Here is a 14607-nt window from a genome sequence, read left to right on the forward strand (position 1 = left end):
TCCCTGGAGCAACCTCTAACAAGATGCATAGAGGTATAGCTGAAGAGCCAACAGAACTCAAATATACCAGAAAAAATTAATCAACCCCCTCAAAAAAAAGCAGGAAAGGAGAAATAGTTAATTTTTTTAAATGTGGCAAATAGAAATCAACAAAACAGTAAACATAAATCCAAACAAATTAATAATTACATCAATATAAATTGATTACATATTTCAGTGAAAAGCCCCAAGACTGCCACACTGGATTAAAAATGTGAAACCCAAACTACATGCTATCTGCCAGAAATGTATATTAAATGTAATCACAGGGGCTTACCTGGTGGCGCAGTGGTTGAGAGTCCGCCTGCCGATGCAGGGGACACGGGTTCGTGCCCCAGTCCGGGAGGATCCCACGTGCCGCGGAGCGGCTAGGCCCGTGAGCCATGGCCGCTGAGCCTGCGCGTCCGGAGCCTGTGCTCCGCAACGGAAGAGGCCACAACAGTGAGAGGCCCGCGTCCCGCAAAAAAAAAAAAAAAAAATGTAATCACAGATAGGTTCAAGGGAAAAAGGTAGAACAAGATATACTTGTGCACACAGTAAGCACAAGCAAACTAGAGTGACTCTACTAATATTAGATAAAACAGATGTCAAGACAAGAGACAGAGGCACAGGGATATCGGCTCGGTGCTTTGTGACCGCCTAGAGGGGTGGCATAGGTAGGGTGGGAGGGAGGGAGACGCAAGAGGGAAGAGATATGGGAACATATGTATAACTGATTCACTTTGTTATAAAGCAGAAACTAACACCATTGTAAAGAAATTATACCCCAATAAAGATGTTAAAAAAAAAAAAAGACAAGAGACAGAGAAATGTTTCATAATAGAAGGGTCAATTCATTGGGGAGAAACAATCATAAATGTGCGTATGCTATAATAACAGCTTCAAAATACATGATGCAAAAACTGAATGAACTAAAGGTAGAAATAGACAAATCCACAATCGCAGTTTTCATGTATCTCCTACTTCATACATATTTTGCTGTTCGAAAAATGAGATTTAAGATTAGCCTAGATATTTTCAGATAACTTCTAAAGTTTTTTGAGAGGAGAAAAATCCTTCCATCTATGAACTAATACATAAAATCCAAGTCCGGAGGTCCACCGCCCGCTCCCGCCCCAATCGCTCGCACGTGCGCTTGCGCATTCCTCTCAGCCCGTTGGGGCGAGGACCAGGCCCTCCCTACCGGGACTACATTTCCCACAAGCCTCTGCACCTAGTTTCCTTCCGGCTTCCTTGCTGGTGTCGGCTCGGAGAGGTGAGTTGGTCTTGTGCATTGAGGAAATGGGCACGGGGGCGGCGCGGGGGCGGCGCGGCCCTCTGTGTGCACTGGGCTGAAGTGACTGTGTAGTTTGTGACGCTGACTGGACACTGGGCACCCTGGTGCGTCCTCTGTCCTCCTGCCTCAGGGCCGCACAGTTGCAGCGGCCCAGAATGGCTCCGAGTTAGATTTATGAACCTCACAGTGAAGGCCCCTAACAAAAAGACGCAGAACAACAGCTCTCAGAACCACAGCTTAGCCAGAGCTCCCTCCCAAGGCAGCTTTTGAGAACTCGGAGACGTATTCCAGCCCTGGTCTTTGTACTCTGGCCATTCTCACCCAGAAGGGTCAGCTTCTCCCCAGGCTCCCTCTTACTTCCATCGGGTTATGTGTGTGGTGGATGGCGGGAGCAAATGTGGTAGCGGGGGTGTGTCCTTAATCTGGACAGGCTGAGCTCCGAAAAAGGCGCAATGTGTCTAGATTCCCGTCTCCGTCCCCCAACCTGATGATCTTTAGGAATGGAGTCAGAAAGGAGAAAATAATTATGTATATACAATTATATATGTGTGTGTGTGTATATATATGTATATAATTATATATAGGTTTATGTTTCCTCTTTGTTCCATGAAATGTAATTTTTATTTTTTTCTAGACGTGGGGACGTTTGCTTCTCCTGTGAAAGAGTGAAAAATCAGGTCGGACTGAAAAAAGATAAAGCGGCCCTGCCATTAATCTGGATGGGAGAGGATAGACAGATAAAGCAAGCTGCAGAGTTAATAGAAAACATTATTTCTGCCCAGGTCATGCAGCAGTTGTAAAATGCCATAAAGACTCCCTTTTTGAGAGCTTATAGCTTTCTTACCAGTGTTGCCCCAGACCTGCCTTGCTGATTTTATTTTATCACTGGGGATACCCAGTTACTAAATTACCCTCACTTCACTTTCTAGCACTTAATCTCCAATTAATCCCTGCCGCTCCTATTCTCACCTCAGAAGCAGCAGTGACTGAAGTATGGTTCCCCACTTCTTCAGAATCCTTCAGCTGGAATTCAGCTCTTTACAAAAGAGCTTTTCTTATCCCTCTCCTCCATCACATTCCAGCCATTCCTGTAGAATTTCCTCCCTCTCTTGAGTCAATAAATCTTATTTTGTTGGACTGTACAGAATTGTTACAGGTAGTCTTCAGTTGGTTAGGCTTTAATACCGGAATATCCTATCCATTGGCGTGGTACTTTGTTCTTCCTTCCCAGTGAATGGTGGAGAGGATGAGGGTAGAGTCCCCCCCACCTCCACTAAGGGTATCCTCTCCTCTCCAGTGGCTATTCAGATGAACATTTGGCAGTCATTTAATTCCACCTGTGAGCTGCTGCTTTCTAATAGTTTGAATGGTCTGCAGGTAAACCTCATGCAGGGAGGCTAACTGTAGAGCTTTATTTATTTTTTGTGTGTGTATGGTACGCGGGCCTCTCACTGCTGTGGCCGCTCCCGCTGCGGAGCACAGGCTCCGGACGTGAAGGCTCAGCGGCCACGGCTCACGGTCACAGCCGCTCCACGGCACGCGGGATCCTCCCGGACTGGGGCACGAACCCGTGTCCCCAGCATCGGCAGGCGGACCCCCAACCACCGCGCCACCAGGGAAGCCCAGAGCTTTATTTTAGGCTGTGATTTATTATGATTTATTTATTACAGTTTAGTTGGAATCATACACTAGGTGTTTTGATCTTTTCCACTGCCCTGAGGTCAAAAGCAGGAAAAGATTGGAGATGGTTTGATTGGTGACAGGGTCTTATTCTTTTGAAGCTTTTAGGAGTGGTAAGGTGATAGATTTTTAACAGAGAGCTCTGTGTTAACAAGACAAGGGATTACTAGTGGGAGGGAAGGGAAACATCAGTAGAAATTTGAAAATTGGTTTGAGGTTTTTGACGGCATGAGTTTGTTTCAGGCCACATATTTATGTGGTCTTATGACAGGCAGTTTAGTATAGTTGCAATATGGGTTATGGAGCCAAATTATCAGGGTGCTAATCCTAATCCTTCACCCTTAGAGCTGGGTGAAGTTGGGGCAATTTATTTCATCTCTTTGTGCCACAGTTCCTTCATCTGTAAAAAGAGGATAATAATAGAACCTACTGTGTAGGGTTGCTAAGAATAGGTGAATTAATATATGTAAGGTCCTCAGATAATGCTTGATACATAAGTACTCAGTAGATTTCGTTGATATTATTAAAGTGTGATCCATGTTTTTCCTCATCACCCAGATCCAAAAATTATGAGGATTTTGCCATGTATGCTTCATCCACATACCCTCCCTTTGTAAATTGTTGTTAATCAAGAGGAATTGCCTATCAGTCTGAAGCTCTGAAATTTATTAGCATTCTCAGGAAGAGCGGGGCTGAGAAGCTCAAACTTTTTGTGGAAGAAAAAAGAAAGCTCAGAAGAGAATTTTCTTTAATAACTGTGGGAAGAAGTATGTAGTATTCTTCATCTTCAGTGATATAGCTGACGTTTATTAAATGTTTATTTGCTACTTTAGTGTGTTATTATATGTAGTGTCTTATTTAATACTCATAACAATGCTTTGGGATAGAATCTATAGTTATCACCATTTTATATGGGAGGAATCTAAGGCTGAAAAGTTAAGTAACATATCCAAGGTAACACACTTAATAACTGTCAGAGCTGAGATTTATATCTTGGAAGTTTGACAGAAAAGCCTATGTTAGTAATTACAACAGTATACCAAATCTCATCATCACATCTACTTGAACAAATCCTTCCCACCTTACTCAGTAATCCATCATGAGGGGGGTGATATTAAGATGATGACAGCAAGCACTGTCAAGTTATGTCCAGATTATAGCTGTGAGGTCTCTGTAAAAGGAGGATTTCATACAGTAAGATTTATGCCTTACAATTTTTATTTTAATGATGTTACATGCAAGGTTAGAAAAATAGGACAAGAAGATCTAATAGCAGTTGGAGGGCTTCATAGGCATCTTAGCCCAAAGGATTGGTTCAGAAGCAAAAGAAACCCATTTGTCAGGACGCTGTGAAAGGAAGCAGCCATGAGACTGCCATCAGTGCCTAAAAGATATGAGAGACTTCGTCATCCTTTTCTAGGTAGTACTCTAACATATGGGTAAATTAAATCATGGAGTTGGTTCATGATTAAATCATGAATTAGACGCTGAAGTAAAGAAGAAGAGCCACTCAGGAAAAACAACAGCTGTTTTTAGAGTATCCTGAACTTTTTTCTTCAACAGAAGACTGGAAGAAAACTTGAATTGGGAAAGTCTTTCCCTTCTTTGGAGTATTTGCATACTTTAGGGTCACACTGTGTTTAATATGGTGGTGAGTGTTGTGAGCTACAACTGTAAACATTTTAACTGGTCCTTCTAGGCATACATGTGATTTTTTTTTTTCTGTCAAAATAGTTTAAGGCCACACATGCTGGGATTTTTTGTATTTAACATATTGGCTTTACCCATTTCATCAAAGTTAGGGCAACATCATCACTTTTTACTCTTTGCATGGTTTTCAGTGGTATAGATGCACTACAGTTTTTTTGTGTTTTTTTTTAATTTATTTTTTTATTTTTGCTGTGTTGGGTCTTCGTTTCTGTGCGAGGGCTTTCTCTAGTTGCGGCAAGCGGGGGCCCCTCTTCATCGCGGTGCGCGGCCCTCTCACTATCGCGGCCTTAAGCACAGGCTCCAGACGCGCAGGCTCAGTAGTTGTGGCTCACGGGCCTAGTTGCTCCGCGGCATGTGGGATCCTCCCAGACCAAGGCTCGAACCCGTGTTCCCTGCATTAGCAGGCAGATTCTCAACCACTGCACCACCAGGTTAGCCCCCTGGCAGGAGTTCTTTAGACCCAACCAAGTTGTCAGTTACTTGCCACGCAGTCTTAATTTGGATGTTTGGTGGTCGTCTGGGTGGATCTTTTCAAGTCCAAAGAGAGAGAGCAATAGGAGAATGAGAAAGACTGAGGGGGAAAAGCCTTGGCCTCAGTGCGCTTCTTCACGGCCAGAGAACTGGTCTCTGCCAGATCCTGCAGTCGACGTCAGCTGCCACTTAACGGGCTACTTGAATCTACATGGCTCAGGATGAGTCCTAGCCACCCTTCAGAGGGGAGCCATAGCCCAGTAGGCGGATCAAGATTATGGCCTTTGAGGCCCTGCATTGGGTGCCAGAAAAGATGTTGCAGGAAAGAGAGTGGGGTGCGAGAGGATGGTCACATCCCAAGTCATGTCTGAGTCCCTGGGATGGCCGCCAAGTGTGTGTTCTTGGCTTTGTGCAGGCAAGAATTCAAGAGCAAGACATAGTAAAGTGAAAGAAGGTTTATTCAGGGAGATACACACTTCATAGACAGAGTGTGGGCCATCTTGGAAGGCAAGAGGCCACACTACAGTTTATTTAATCATTCCCCAGTTTAATTATTTTCAGCTTTTATTCATTATAAACCAAATCTGTTCACACATCTCTGCAAACATCTCTATGTACATGTGCAAATAGTTCCTTTAGTCCCAGAAGTGGAGTTTCTGGTTTACAGCGTTATGGGGTTTAAATGCTGTTCCACACAGTTCTAAATTTGGACCAACCTAGTGTGCTGTGACCTTGCTAATATCATCAGTCTTTAGATCTTTTAGATCTCCCAATCCAGTCGCTGTAAAGAGGTATTTTTTGGTTGCTTTAAACACATTTCGTTAATTAGAGTGAGGTCTAGTATCTTTTGAAAGGTTATTTCTATTTTTTAGTGAATTGCCCTTGCTCAGGTTTCTCTCAGTGAAGTAGAAATTCTACCCTTCAGAGGCAAAAACCAAAGTTGAAAGATGGCTTTTTAGTTAGAGAAATGTGGACTCAAAACAAAGCTCTGCCACTTAATAACTGAATCTGGGCAAATGATCTGACCCCTGAGCATCAGTTTTCTGAACTATGGAAAGGAGAGAGGAACTACTTTGCAGAACAATGCTGAGTGATGTACCTAAAGCAGCCATCACAAGAAATTTCTCAATGAATGTTTGTTGTTGACTAACTGCAACAATCATGAATCCTCTACTGAAAGAGGGGGTGGAAAAGGACGTCATGGTGTGAGAGGTTCTGACTGGGAAACAGAGTAGTGAGTTGTCCGGGCTGGGGAAAGACCAGTGCAGCTTTACAGTGTCAGGAGCTGCCAGGCCCGATCTGTGTGGTTTTCAGTCTTTGTGTTTAGGAGGTTCAGGCAGGATCCTGGGGCTCATAGGAGGCTCTGTGTGGATGGTGTGGCCCTTTCTCAGCCCTGAAAAAATTGTACTGGAAAGGGGAGATGCTGCTCAGGACAAGTCTGAGGAATCCAGTGTCAGGACCAGATCCACACTGCCAGATGGGGAACTGGATAGAAATCCTCCCGCTAAAGTATCTGGGCTCTGTACAAAGATCATTATTGTTTAGCTGAGTTTTGTCAGGGCTTGGATTTCTTCAGACTCCCTATACTCTCCTCCAGTTGGGTATGAGAGCAATGTGGGTATAATGGTGAAGAGTAGTTTGGAAGCAGGAATGGAAGAGAAAAAAAGCTCATACTAACATAAGTCATTTTGGGAGCTCTGAGGCACATCTGGTTTCATGGCTGCTTTTTCTTCTTCCAGATCTGGCTTATCTGGACTCTAGTTCTCCAACAGAGAAATCTTGAAAAGGACTGACCGGTTCTTGCAGTTGGAAACAATGGCCCATGTAAGTTGGTGTTTCTTCTTCATTTTTGAAATATTGCCAATTTCTAGGCCATGTTTCAGGATAAGGAATATTATCCTGAAACTTCCTATTTAACAGAATTCCATCCAAGAACCCACTCTAGTTCCTCTCATTCCTGTCAGAGTTAGGGACAAATAGCCCAGTGTCCCCTATGTGCCCCCTTCCCTTTTTTCCACTAATGTGGACCATCTCCTATCTACAGAATCTTCTGTCAAGAGTCATCAAGGAGCAAAAGTGAGATGCCTTGAGAAGAATGTGGGTATTCTCTGCAGAATGTCCCCCCGTTAACATTTTTGATTTTAGCTTTTGATTTTAATACCTAAACTTCAGAGAAAGCATATTTCTCTGAATTACAGTGATTTGGGGCCTAGTTTTATATGGGAAAAATTGACATCCCCGATACACAATTTGACATCTTTTAAAAGTTTTTTTAACTTTGTATTGCTGTATAACGTACATAGAGAATAGTGCACAAATCAGAAGTGTGCAGCTGAATGAATTTTCATAAATTGAGTATATCTATGCTATCAGCACTCAGGTCAAGAAAGAGAATATTACTAGCATTCACGTGTCCCCCTTTCAGTCACTTTCTACCTACGCAGTCCAAATGTAACCAAATGTAATCCTGACTTTGAACACCATACAATAATGTTGCCTATTTTTAGAACTTTATGTAAGTGAAATTTTATAGTTCAATGTAACTTTTTTTAAAACAGAAAACAATGTGTAGGAAGTCTTGCTATATTCCAAATACAATTGCTGGATCATCAGAACCATCTGCAGATGTTTTGAAATGCATGCAGATATCATTAAAGGGGATGTGTATAAGTGGTACTGCTGGTGATAAGGCAGGCCTCAGAGCATCATACAGAGTGTGAGCCAGGCCTGCCATTATGTTCTCCTTGGAAGCGCATTTGCAAAGTGCACTTCACATGTAACCCCTGTTTTTGTCATTTTGTAAAATGAGTTCCTAAGAAGTTGGAAAAGTATTGAAGAAACTTGTAGAGAAAGAAGCAAAGCAAGTGAGAAAAAAAAATTTGGTAAGAGACAGTGAAAGTACTAAAGCCAGAGATATCATGTGTGCACTGACCCACGTGTACTCTAATTCTGTCCTGGGGGAAATGTGAAGCTAGTTGGAGGGTTGGAATTGATATATAATGCAGTATAATTCTTTGCTTTAAAATGATGGGAAAATAGGCACCCACACAAAATGGTGGGAAAATAGTGTTAGAATATCTTGATTTTCAAGAATGGATTATTAATATTAAATGGGAGATCCCTGTTTTGAACACTCCTTGATGATCTTGTGGTTTGATGAAAGAGAGAATTTGGTCTTATTTGACTGCTTATAGGGAAAACTCCAAACTTCTCCACAGACCTGAATTTTTTAAGTACATAAGATGAGATTTAGTATTGGCTGGTCTTAGTCCTTGTATGCGTTGAGATCTTATGGTATGTAAGGCTTTTAGGATTGGGTGGATAAGGTAGGGAGATGATTGCGACCTTGTATTGTGAGGCCTAAAAGTTCATATGCTGCCTTGATATATTATCAGACCTAACCAAGAGTTCGCTGCTCTCCCCAGATGTGGCCCCCATGCGATGGAAAAGACTCTTTACCTGGCTAGTTTCCCTATCAGCTAGACCAGCTAAACCCCTCTTAGTCTTCAACCTAATAGGTTTCACCTCCTTGCCAGCCCACAGAATTATTCAAACAAGCTCATCACATCCTCCTGCATTGGCCAGGGACCCCTCATCCTCTTTTTACTATAAAGCCTGCCTCCCACAGATCCTGCTTGTTCACCTTATTCCTGAGTGCAACCCCTGTGTGGCCCTGCATGATGTGTGGTGTCTTCCTCTCCCGGGCTGTGAGTATATGTGACTAATAACCTGCTGTCAGTCTCATCTGTCAGGTGTCGGATATTCAGTCATCTCATACCATTTAGGGTGAGGGATCCCTCCTTCAGCAATGGGGTGAGTAGGAGGTGATTGGAACAGAACTGCAAACAGAGAGGAAGAATCATCTCCAGGAACCCCTGAGAGAAGGATAATAGGAGCAGAGTCCATCGTGTAGTTTTACAGGATGTGCTGGTTTAGAGCAGGGTTTCTCAACCTTGGAACTACACTTGACCTTTGAACAACGCAGGGATTAGGGACGCTGATCCTTTGTGCAGTTGAAAATCTGGCCCTCTGTATATGCCGTTCCTCCATATCTGGAATTCCTCATCATATGCAGTTCTGCATCCACAGATTCAACCAACCAAGAATTGCATAATAACATATAACTGGTACCACGCAGTTCAAATCTGTGTTGTTCAAGTTTCAACTGTATTAATATTTTGAGCCAGAGAATATTTTATTGTGGGGGATTGTCCTCTGCATTGTAGGATGTTTAACAGTATCCCTGGCCTCTACCAGTTAGACACTTCTAACACTCACACCCCTTCACCCTAGTTGTGCCTATCAAAATTGTCTCCAGACATGGCCAGATGTCTTCTGGGAAGTAAAATCACTCCTCATTGAAAACCACTGGTCCAGGGTGATACGTTTACCATTCGGTATCCTCTAACTCAGGAATGAGGAAAGATGTTCAGTGAGGGATGATGAATGATAAATAGTAAGAAGATCATCCAGATGCATAAGTAATAGATAAAGTAGAATGTGAGAGTTGAGGAGGATTTTTGAGACTGTATTGAATCCAGACATCTAAAGAGAGAGGAAAAAAAGATTGGATTTAATACATTTGAAATGTGGACTGCCATGTAGCAAATTTTTAAAAATTTACTAAAGAATTGGTCGTAACAGGGAAGATGCTTATAATAAAATGTGACTTTATGGTGAACTTGAGTCTATTTTCTTAGAGATTTCATAGTACATTTCATTTTTATCAATGTTTTTTCATGATCAGTAAAGGGGAAAGAAGGTAGAAGACCTCATATTTCATAAGAATTTGTGGTGGAGATACAGCTTGCAGAGGGTTTGTGTGCACTGTTTCATTTAATTGGAACTTCTTTTGGTTATTTTATTCCTTTCCAGATATTTTTGGGTAAAAATTTAATCTTATTTGCACTCACAGGACTGTTCAAGGCATGTAGCACTATGCTTCAGTGATACTAATTTTCTTACTGTCCTTACACATGTCATAAATTTGCTTGCTGTGTGCTCCCTCCCTCTCTGCAATGCAATCATTGATCCCTCTTTCCATTTAAAAAATATTTCATTTATTTTCACAAGTTATCCATGAGTTTTATTTTTTCAGGGTTCAGTGACATTCAGAGATGTGGCCATAGACTTCTCACAGGAAGAATGGGAATTCCTGGACTCAGCTCAGAGGGACTTATATAGGGATGTCATGTGGGAGAATTATAGCAACTTCATCTCACTAGGTAAGGCTATTTATCCCCAATTATACTGGCTTTCTCTTCTGTCAATATCAGGACTATGTTTTGAGAAACTAGATAAAATTTTTCTCTCTGTTCCAAAGGAATGGTTCAAGCTTTTTTAGGTTGGAAGTAGGCCCCTCCTTTTAACACTTCATCACTCTCAGGTTCAGCAGGCTAGGTCCTTCAGACTTTCCAGGCTCTGTTGTTTCCATGTTTCCTTAGTATTCAAGGGGCTGGGTTTGAATTCTGGGTTTTTTACAACAGACGCATTCTCCAAGAAACCAGGCTCGGAATTGATGTAGATGCTTAACCCTCCTTTATAATCCACCTGCAAAGAGAATACCTAGACTCAGGGATTCTGAGTCTCTTTAAAAATCAGAGGAGCCTGTAGAACTTACATAGTATGAGGTGGATCCACAAAGTTCATCTAAAACTCAAGTAAGTGCATTCTGTTTCCTATAACAGACATATTCAGTTCTACTTGCTTTGTCGTAGAAAGTTAAAGTCTAAGACCTTTGCATTCAACATTAAATGAATATCTTAATAAGAATCTGAGGATGTCTGAGGAAGCTTCTTATTCTCTCAGCAAATTGATAACAATAAAAGTTAATAGCTAGTATACACACATATTATGTGTATATATACATATAACTGCATATACTTACATACTATTCTGAGCATTGTATGTTATTAATTAATTCTCACAACAACTCTATGAGAAATATGCTATTATTATCCTTATTTCAGATGAGAAAATTTAGGCACAAAATGTTAATAATTTGCAGAGGTAACATAGCAACAAAGGCAGGATATGAACCCATGCAGTCTGGATCCATATTCTGTGTTTTCAACTATTACAAAAGACTGCCTCTCAACAGAGCTTGTATGAGGTATGAGTTTAAATTGTTTTAAGGCCTGTTCTTACGCATCTGGTGTCTACTCCTTGTGGTCCTGAGGTTACCCTAGTATGAGTGTTCTTCAACTACCTGGCATTTCTTTGCTCTTAAGCTTTATAAAGTACCATTTTGATCTATCGTTTATTATAAATTTAACCAAATCTGAACCTAAGGACTTTGGGGCTTATAATTTCATGTCACATTATCTTTTAAGCAGGACCTTCCATTTCTAAACCAGATGTGACTACCTTATTGGATGAAGGGAAGGAGCCCTGGATGGTTGTAAGGGAAGGGACAAGAAGACATCACCCTGGTGAGTGAGGGCTTAGCAGGCATGGGGAAGTCATTACTGTATGTAATAGCCAAGTATGTTAGAGTAGAGACATACCCTCGAGATGTTACACATCTCTCTTCAAAAGCACATAGCCTGTGGAGAAAAGGCCTGAGACCTAGGAAGCAAATTAAAATCTTTAACCTTTGGGCTAGCAAATTAATCTTTAATCTTTGGGCTAGCAAAGGAACTTCCTACTGGCCTCGATTACAACTCTGTTTCTTGTCTCATGTTTCTCTCCCACTTCAAAGAGAGAAACTGTTCTCAGTAGAAGGAAAAAAATGATAATAAATATGAGTTAAAATCAACAAAATAGAAAAAGAAAAAAAGTGAAAATTAATAAAGCTTAGAGTTGATTTCTTGAAAAGATCAACAAAATTGATAAACACCAGCTTGACTAATCAAGAAAGAAAGAGAGGCAATATAAATTACTAATACCAGGAATGAAAGAGAGGTTTTCACTTCACATTTTTACAGCCATTAAAAAAATAAGAGAGGCTTCCCTGATAGCACAGTGGTTGAGAGTCCGCCTGCCGATGCAGGGGACACGGGTTCGTGCCCCGGTCCTGGAGATGCCACGGAGCTGCTGGGCCTGTGAGCCATGGCCACTGAGCCTGCGCATCCGGACCCTGTGCTCTGCAACGGGAGAGGCCACAACAGTGAGAGGCCCGTGTACTGCAAAAAAAAAAAAAAAAAAAAAGAGGATACCATGAATAACTTTATGTCAGTAAATTTGACAAATTTAATGAAATGGAAAAAATCCGTGAAAAATATAGCTTACCAGACCTGACACAAGAGAAAAAAGAAAATATGAATAACTTCATATCTGCTGAAATAATTGAATCCATTATCAGAAGTCTTTCCAGAAAGAAAATGCTAGGCCCAAATGGTTTCACTGGTGAATTCTATCAAATATTTAAGGAAATTACACAAATTCCTTCAGAAAAAGAAAGAACTCCTTCCAATTCATTTTATGAGAGTACTATAACTCTTTTACTAAGTTCATGAAGGATATAAGTCTATAATTTTTTTCCCTTTGGTAATTTCTATCCTTTGTGAATGTAGATGTAAAATGTTTAAAAAATATCAGGAAATTAAATCCAGCAATATATAAAAATGATGACCAAGTAGGGTTTATCCCAGGAAAACCCTATCTTGGTTTAACATTAAAAAATTAATCAGTGTAATTTAACATATTAACAGAAATGTGAGAAACCATGTGATCATCTCCATAGATGTAAAAATAGCATATGACAAAATTCAACATCCATTCATAATAAAAATTCTCAGGAAACTAGAAACTGAGGGGAGCTTCCTCAATCTGATAAGGGACATCTGCTGAAAAAATACTACATCATAAACTTCATCATACTTGATTGAAGAGTTTCCCCCAAGATTGTGAGCAAGGCAAGGATGCCCAGTCTCCCCAATTCTACTTAACATTGTATTGAAGGTTCTAGCATTGCAATAAGGCAAGAAAAAGAGATAAGAGATATTGTAAAGAAATGAAGAAGTAAAACTATTTGGAAATGGCATAATTATATACTTAGAAAATTGTAAGGAATCAAAATAACAGATACTCAAAGCAATACTTGAAGATCACAGTAAGATCACAGGATACAAGGTTGAGCTACAAAAATCAATTGTGTTATTATAAACTAAGAGTGAAAAAAATTAGAAAATTAAAGTCAATTAAGAAAACTTAAAGTCAATTAAGTCAATTTACAGTAGTGTCAAAAAAACAAAATACTAAGGAATAAATTTGACAAAATGTGTAAAACCTCTATAATAAAAATGATGGAACATTGCTAAGAGAAATAAAAGAAGACCTAATGAATAGAAAGATACCATTTTTGGGATGGGGACTCGGTATTGTAAAAATGTCTATTGTATAGATTCAACACAATTCCAGTCATAATCCTAGGAACCTTTTTTTTTTTTTGTAGACATTAACAAGCTGATTCTAAAATTTATATGGAAAAGCAGTGGACTTAGCATGTCTAAAACAATCTTGAAAAAGGAAGAGCATATTATAGAACTTAGACTACATGACTTCAAGATACTTCAAGATATATTATAAAACTCTAATAATCAAGACATTATGGTGTTGGCTAAGGATCAACAAACAGAACAGAGACCCTAGATGTAGACCTCACATGCGCTTAAAGGGTCATTTACTTATTGACAAAGGCATCAAAGCATTCTAGTGGAGAAAGGAAAGACTTCAACAACTGATGCTGGAATAGCTGGAAAAAAATCTTGAACTCTGTCTCATTCCAAAATTAATTTGAGATGTATTTTAAACATAAATATAAAAACTAAACATTAAAAAATCTTAAAAGCCAAATATAAAAGCTAAGTATAAAAAATAAAATGAAAATTTAAGAACTAAGTATACATTTTATATATAAGAAATATAAAGCTTTTAGAGGAAAACATAGGGGAATGACTTGGTAGTAGGCAAAGGTTTCTTAGGAGAAAGCAATAACCATAAAAATTAAAAATTGATGTCACAATTTATCTAAATTAAAAACTTTGTCTCATCAAAATATACTAATAAAAAAATGAATAGGTGAGTCACAGACTGAGAGAAAATAGTAGTAAAACAAAGGACCAGTATCCAGCCTCTACACTACAACTCAACAGTATAATGATGAACAACCCAATTAAAAAATGGGTAAAAGGTACATCCATACCATGGAATAATACTCACCAACAAAAAGGAATACATTATTAATACACACAACGACTTGGATGAACCTCAAGGAAATTATGCTGAGTGAGAAAAACCAATCACAGAAGGTTATATACTGTATGACTCTAATTGTCTAATATTTATGAAATAATAAAATTATAGAGATGGGAAATGGATTAGTGGTTGCCAGGGGTTAGGAACATAGGGAGGGGAGGAGATGGTTGGGCTATAAAGGAATAACACAAGGGAGTCTTGTGGTTATGATATAGTTGAGTATGTTCATTGTG

General features: G+C 39.9%; 1 protein-coding gene across 7 annotated transcripts in view; it reads left to right on the forward strand.

Moving 5' to 3' along the window:
- The first annotated feature begins 762 nt into the window (after window positions 1–762).
- Window positions 763–14607, forward strand: part of ZFP14 (ZFP14 zinc finger protein) — a 36150-nt gene continuing 22305 nt past the window's right edge. The window contains exons 1-5 of one of the 7 annotated variants that reach the window (XM_079908602.1): window positions 1281–1294; window positions 1950–1992; window positions 6916–7000; window positions 10275–10401; window positions 11509–11607. In XM_079908602.1, the coding sequence (XP_079764728.1) occupies window positions 6992–7000; window positions 10275–10401; window positions 11509–11607 (235 nt within the window). In that variant the 5' untranslated portion in view covers window positions 1281–1294; window positions 1950–1992; window positions 6916–6991. Of the gene's footprint in view, window positions 1295–1949; window positions 3763–6915; window positions 7001–10274; window positions 10837–11508; window positions 11608–14607 lie in introns of those variants that run through there. The other 6 variants (XM_079908605.1, XM_079908603.1, XM_079908604.1 and 3 more) reach the window with 6 other exon arrangements.

Source organism: Stenella coeruleoalba (assembly GCF_951394435.1).
Source record: "Stenella coeruleoalba genome assembly, chromosome: 20".
Classification (NCBI taxonomy): Eukaryota; Metazoa; Chordata; class Mammalia; order Artiodactyla; family Delphinidae; genus Stenella; species Stenella coeruleoalba.